This window comes from Lolium rigidum, chromosome 3 (genome assembly GCF_022539505.1).
Source record: "Lolium rigidum isolate FL_2022 chromosome 3, APGP_CSIRO_Lrig_0.1, whole genome shotgun sequence".
Lineage (NCBI taxonomy): Eukaryota > Viridiplantae > Streptophyta > Magnoliopsida > Poales > Poaceae > Lolium > Lolium rigidum.
The window spans coordinates 77,596,072-77,602,693 of NC_061510.1; the positions used below are offsets into that span (position 1 = coordinate 77,596,072).

General features: G+C 43.3%; 1 protein-coding gene across 2 annotated transcripts; it reads left to right on the forward strand.

Moving 5' to 3' along the window:
- Positions 1-261: 261 nt before the first annotated feature.
- LOC124701838 (two-component response regulator ORR21-like) lies at positions 262-5,854 on the forward strand. Of its 2 annotated transcripts, none has more exons than XM_047233934.1 (6): positions 262-403; positions 2,562-2,714; positions 2,815-3,213; positions 3,419-3,495; positions 4,034-5,362; positions 5,698-5,854. In XM_047233934.1, exons 1-5 carry the CDS (start codon positions 277-279, stop codon positions 5,336-5,338), a joined length of 2,061 nt encoding a protein of 686 aa, XP_047089890.1. In that variant the 5' UTR covers positions 262-276; the 3' UTR covers positions 5,339-5,362; positions 5,698-5,854. The 2 variants fall into 2 exon arrangements, with proteins under 2 accessions (XP_047089890.1, XP_047089891.1); XM_047233935.1 differs by having other exon boundaries at positions 4,034-5,354.
- Positions 5,855-6,622: the final 768 nt, after the last annotated feature.

Consider the following 6,622-nt stretch of genomic DNA (forward strand, 5'->3'; position numbering starts at 1 on the left):
CGAAATCTCGCAATTTACTTCCTTGCTTTACTAATCACGCTTAGCGATTTAGTCTCCTCCTCCCTCTCCTCCCTGCAGCAGCCAGCAGCCCACCACCTCTCCTTCCTCCTCCGCTCTCCCTTTCCCCCCGCGTCCGAATCCTCGGCCCCGGAGGCGGCGCCGCTGCCGGAGCCGGAAGCCGCCTCGCGCTCGGAGCCAGATCTGCGGCCGCGCGCGATGGAGGCGATTGGAGCTTGATTCTCCGAGAGGTGTGTGGTGGTGGTGCTTCCGCGCGGGATGGCGCCGCCGGAGGAGGCCGGCGGCGCGGACCAGTTCCCGGTCGGGATGAAGGTGCTGGTGGTGGACGACGACCCGACCTGCCTCGCCGTGCTCAACAGGATGCTCGTCCAGTGCCGATACGACGGTGAGCCTGCCGCCTTTGCCCCCATCTCCTCCTCCTTACCGTCTCCCTCCTTACCGTGTGTTGTTCCGCTCCCAACTGATTCGTTGCTCATCAGATAAGCTCGATAGTACTCCTATATAAGTTCCCGTTGTTGATGATTCATAGCTGTGTTTCCCTGCTTTTGATTTGCCCCGAGTTGGAAACCGCATATAGTACTTAGGAGTTTGATGATTTGCTCCTTCCGTGTTTCTGGGGGGATTTTTAACGGTCGCGTAATCCTCTATTTCGAGGAATTGTACTCCCTTCTCTCCTGGGGTTTTCCGTGTACGCGGTTGGATTTGCGACGCATATTTGCATTAGAACCAGCGATTGTGTTGGGGATCTGAGTGGACTCGCTCTAATCTGTGCAGGCTCATGTCTATTATCGCTGATTGCTCGTTCGGATTGCTTAATCCATTTTAGCAGAAATTTTAGGGTTGGATTATGGGGATTCAATCAAGCTTCGAATTATGAATTCTAGTATATACATATTAGCACTTGCAATGTCTTACGAATAGGCAGTTCACGCACCTGTTTGGGCCCTATATTAGGCCTAATGACTTAGAATCGTCGATGTACAGTTTGGTTCTTTTCTTTGGATGAGAAAGTTAGTGCAGGTGCCGCAGCACACTGTCAATACAACCCAGTTAGCAACGCTATCTATTTCCGCAGCGATATACTGTATCTATCATTAGCTGCACATATGAAATCCTTGTTCTGTTACCCTTTGCTTACTTTCCACTCTGGGCGCAAATGCCCAGACCTGTACATCACACACCCAGGGGGAAATAGTGTAAGAAGAAAATCATGCTCCTAAAATATCGTATTGCTATTATTGCTCGTCCCTTAATTTTCCTATTTTGTATCTAGTGTATTTACTAGGCATTCATATGGGTAGCTTGCCCAAGGAAGCTTCAAGGTTGAACCGTTTGGAGGTTGTACCCCCAGCCCACAGTTAGTGTGTTATGAATGCGAGTTCGGTACAGTATCTAATACAGGGTGGTAGGGAGGGAGGGGACATGTCTGTCTCCATTTTCTGGACATAGGGTTTGAGACATTGACTTTATCCGAAGCATCGGAAGCTGTTTAGACCTGAAAATCTTGTCCGATTCTGCTCGAACAGAATGATGTTCCTACTGCAGAATACGGAAATGCTAGGTAGAGGTTACCCCTTTCCAAAGGTCAGTCCAGCATCCTTGACAGCTCGACACGTGGCAGCACCATATGTCACTCGGTCACAGCCGTACAAGGTGCGTGTGGTTTGCTTGCAATGGGGGCCACACTTGCATGACTTGCAATGTTTCCCTTTGTATTTCCAGTGCGTGGGTGTATGTATTTACTTCTCTAATCAGGAGTTAGTAGCTTTTCAACCGTGCCTGTGAATATGGATCCATTTGTGTTGCTGTATTTCCCATGTCAAGGTCTTTAAATCTAGACCAACTATTAGATATATTACAGTGAAATATTTTCCAAGTTATTTTACTAGTTTTCCTGCCGTTTTGTGCTGAAGGCGCCATGACTCCGCACAGCCGGTAGCAGGTGTTATATCTCTTCAGTCATGTCGCCTTTGATTAATGGGCCTTTGACCTATGATTTCAATATATCTGTATAATGTTGAATTGCCGAAACCTGTGACTCAGCGAATCCTATAGCGGGCGTTTCATCTCATCTTGCCTTTGATGAATGGGTGCTCTGACCTGTGTCTCCTCCACAATCCGTGTAAGACAAAAAAACTTGACGTAGGCAGAGAGAAGAAATACCGCTAGAATACGTGTAAGACAATACACCTAGTGTCGCTGGACGTGACGTGTCATGTGCTTCAAGCACCATCCCATTTTCCGCGTTGAGGGCGCCCTTTTCCGAGTCACCCCCAGTTCTAAAACGGGACAGGTCAAAACACCTTGTACACCCGAGAACATCTGAAAACAGTCTGTCTGGATATGCATGACTTGCACATCAGTCCTTGATGCATTTACTGCCATTGTGATCCAGTGTAATAGTTTCTACCTACCCCATCTATGGTACCATATGCCTTGTATATGTTTTTTCTTCTTACATCATGATGCTTGCTGTTCTTTATTCATTTTTCCTTAAGGTTATATTTACAGCTAGTTTAATCATATATCCCTTTTTTGTGCAGCTACAACTTGTTCTCGGGCCACAGTAGCTTTATCTATGCTACGGGAGAACAGGGGTGGTTTTGATGTTATAATTAGTGATGTTCACATGCCTGATATGGATGGATTCAGGTTACTTGAACTTGTAGGCCTTGAGTTGGATCTTCCAGTTATTAGTAAGTAAATTCTACTATTTGCTCTGTTAAAGATTTTTTTTTTCTACCATGTCATATTCAGTATGTTCAGTTGTACTAAATCTTGTTCTTAATGTTTCAGTGATGTCTGCTGATTCAAGTACAAATGCTGTAATGAAAGGAATCAAACATGGAGCATGCGATTATTTGATTAAACCTGTCAGGATGGAGGAGTTAAAAAACATCTGGCAACATGTTGTACGGAAAAAATTCAGTGGAAACAAGGAGCACGAGCATTCAGGTAGCCTAGATGATACAGATCGGACCAGGCCAACCAACAATGATAACGAGTATGCTTCTTCTGCAAATGATGGAGCTGATGATAGCTGGAAATCTCAGAAAAAGAAACGGGATAAAGAAGACGATGACAGTGAATTGGAAAGTGGTGATCCTTCTAATAGTTCAAAGAAACCAAGAGTTGTTTGGTCAGTTGAGCTCCATCAACAGTTTGTAAATGCAGTCAACCACCTTGGAATAGACAGTAAGCTTCCATTACCTGCTTTAGTTCTTATTTTAATTATTTTTGGTCTTCATTAGGACTTTATCGTAAGTATGATATGCTAGTTAAATTCCTTCTAGGTTGACTTTATCTAGTAATTTTTAGTACCGTTGCACACTTGTTCTATAGAAGTATGTCACACCTCTCCAGTTTCATGTTTTCATTTTATTTATAATTTTTTGTACAGAAGCTGTTCCTAAGAAAATTTTGGAGTTGATGAATGTCCCTGGTTTAACAAGGGAAAACGTGGCCAGCCATTTGCAGGTTTGATTTTGGCCTCAATCTTGGTACCTTTGTAGTATCCTCAATGAGCATGATCTTTAACTGTTTTTCTGGTGACTTATCACTTTTGTTTACTGGTGAACTTCTTGGAGTGTTTTACTGTTTTTCTACACTCGTGGATGGTAACTTAAAGGTTTTCAGTATTTATGCTTTACCGACTACTGCTCCACTCCACTTTTTGCTCTAAAACGTAACTGCATCAAGTTCTTGATTTAATAAAAAAAGTATTGCAGGAACATAAATTAACCCTCGTTATTTTGGATAGTTCCGACCAGAAGCATCGTATAACGTTTTGATGCTGGCATGCCAGTCATCCCCATTATGCATTTTCAAACTTGATAATTCCTTCAGTGTTGAGCGCAAAACTATTATTATTACCTCTAGATTCATCATATAGCATATAATAGTTACTGTTTGTTTTCAGCCAGGCAGTATACTGTGTTGATTTCCTTGTGGTAACTTTTATGTCAGTTATACCAGATAATCATGGTGACACAATGCATTTCTTTTCTATTTGCAGAAATTCAGATTGTATCTGAAGAGGATAGCTCAGCATCATGCAGGCATGGCTAATCCATATGGTGTGCCTGCTTCTAGTGCTCAAATGGCCTCATTAGGAGGACTTGATTTCCAAACTTTGGCTGCTTCAGGTCAGATCCCTCCTCAAGCCCTGGCTGCTTTGCAGGATGAGCTCCTAGGTCGACCCGCGAACAGCCTGGTGTTGCCTGCAAGGGACCAGTCATCTTTACGACTTGCTGCAATCAAAGGAAATAAGCCCCATGGAGAAAGAGAAATAGCATTTGGTCAGCCCCTGTACAAGTGCCAGAATAATTCATATGGGGCATTCCCACAAAGCAGCCCTGCAGCTGGAAGAATGCCTTCTTTTTCAGGTTGGCCCAATAATAAACTTGGCATGACAGATCCAACCAGCACACTGGGTAATGTGAATAATTCTCAGAATAGCAATATAGTCTTGCATGAATTGCAGCAGCAACCAGATACCATGCTGTCAGGAACCCTTCACACTCTAGATGTCAAACCTTCTGGCATAGTAATGCCATCTCAGTCACTAAACACTTTCGCAGCTAGCGAGGGTCTCTCTCATAATCAAAATCCTTTGATTATGCCTTCTCAATCGTCAGGTTTTCTAACATCCATTCCTCCGTCCATGAAGGCAGACTCTGTTCTCCCAACTTCTCAATCACCAAACAGTCTGTTAGGTGGAATTGATCTGATTAATCAAGCTTCAACCAGTCAACCTTTCATTAGTAGCCATGGAGGAAATCTTCCTGGTCTCATGAACCGTAACTCAAATGTAATACCATCACAAGGAATGAGTAACTTTCAGACTGGGAATAATCTGTATCTGGTTAATCAGAATTCCATGGGACTGGGCTCTAAACCACAAGGTGTTCTAAAGACTGAGAGCACTGACTCTCTCAGCCAAAGCTATGGTTATGGTAGCAACCCTATGGATTCCGGCTTGCTGTCTTCTCAGTCAAAAAATGCACAGTTTGGTTTCCTGCATAGTCCAAATGATGTCACTGGTGGCTGGTCTTCCTTGCAAAATTTGGATAACTATAGGAATACTGTTGGGCCAAGTCACCCAGTTTCCAGTTCGTCTAGCTTTCAGAGTTCCAATGGGGCACTTGGAAAATTGCCTGATCAAGGACGAGGAAAAAATCTTGGGTTTGTTGGCAAAGGTACTTGCATCCCAAACCGCTTTGCAGTGGATGAAATTGAATCTCCAACGAACAGCTTGAGTCACAGCATTGGAAGCAGTGGAGATATCCCTGACATGTACGGATTTAGTGGACAGATGTGAAAGGCTTCTTGAATTTGTAAGTAGGTAAGCATCGCTTCCTATGCAACTTTGTCATAATATTCATGGTACTGTTTCTTTTGGACAAGGATAGATTTGGTCAGCTTTCAAGCTAACAATACCTTTCTTTCCCTATTAGTATTAACTTTTGATGCATTCAATTAGTTGTTTGTGTTTTTGTATCCATCCTATTTATTGTCACTTAGTAGCTCTTACATTGGCCTTTAACTTGAGCATACTGTTCAACCTAATCTAACCATAGCCTGTTGTATCATATTCATCACTTGAAAATTTTATGTCATTTTTACTGTACGTTATAATTGAAGCGCCTGTTTTCTAACAGAGTTGCTTACGTTGTGCAGGGTGATCACCGGAAACAATTTAGTGGCTTGATGAATGGTTGCTTGTCTTTTTCGTTTCATCTTTCTTCTCTGTAATTGGTTTATAAAGGGAATAATTTCTGTGACAGCATGTCGAATCTTGGTTTATAGAAAGTTGTTCGGTTTAAAGAACTTTAAATTACTTAGTCCTTTTTACGTAGCTCCTTGCCTTAGTTAAGTTTATATGTGTTCATTTAGTCTCATCTGACAGCAATTCTTGTACTCCCTCCATCCATAAATAGATGTCTTATATTTATCTAAATTTGGATGTATCTATACACTAAATAGTGTCTATATACATCTAAAATTTGATAAATCTAAGACATATATTTATCTATTTATGGATAGAGGTAGTACAATAGTTTCTGCTTGCCTAACTCCTATGCCGTTCCTATCTTCGGAAACTGAGCCTATGCCGGACTCGCTGCACCCGTGTTTCTTCCTAATGCATTCGATCCTAAAATCGATCCTCTGTTACATAGACTGCGAGTCTCTTCTGGCAAGTAGTGCCTGGTTTTATGCCGGTTCCAGTGCCAGCAACATGATCTTCAGAGTCCTGTTGCGATCTGCGTGTTGTCTGTCTGATAGGTGTGTGCAGTACTGACGATTTTGGGGCGCGTTTGGTTGCCTGGGCGATTCCTTGCATGATTGCGCCAGCGAGATGGGGCGCATTGCACGTTACGAACGGGCCATGGGCCACTTTCGGCCAGTCGTTTGGTAGCCCGTGAGCCCTTTGCGCGCAGGAGAAGGAACCCATGTCTCATCGTTTGGTTGCCCGTTTTCAGCCTATTCTTCCCAGGTCGTGCAGCCCACATCCTGTTTGGTTGTAGATAGCTCAGTGCTGTGGTAACCCCTTCACTTTGAGTGATGAGGTTACTCAGTACTGAATAACAGTACACATGAGATT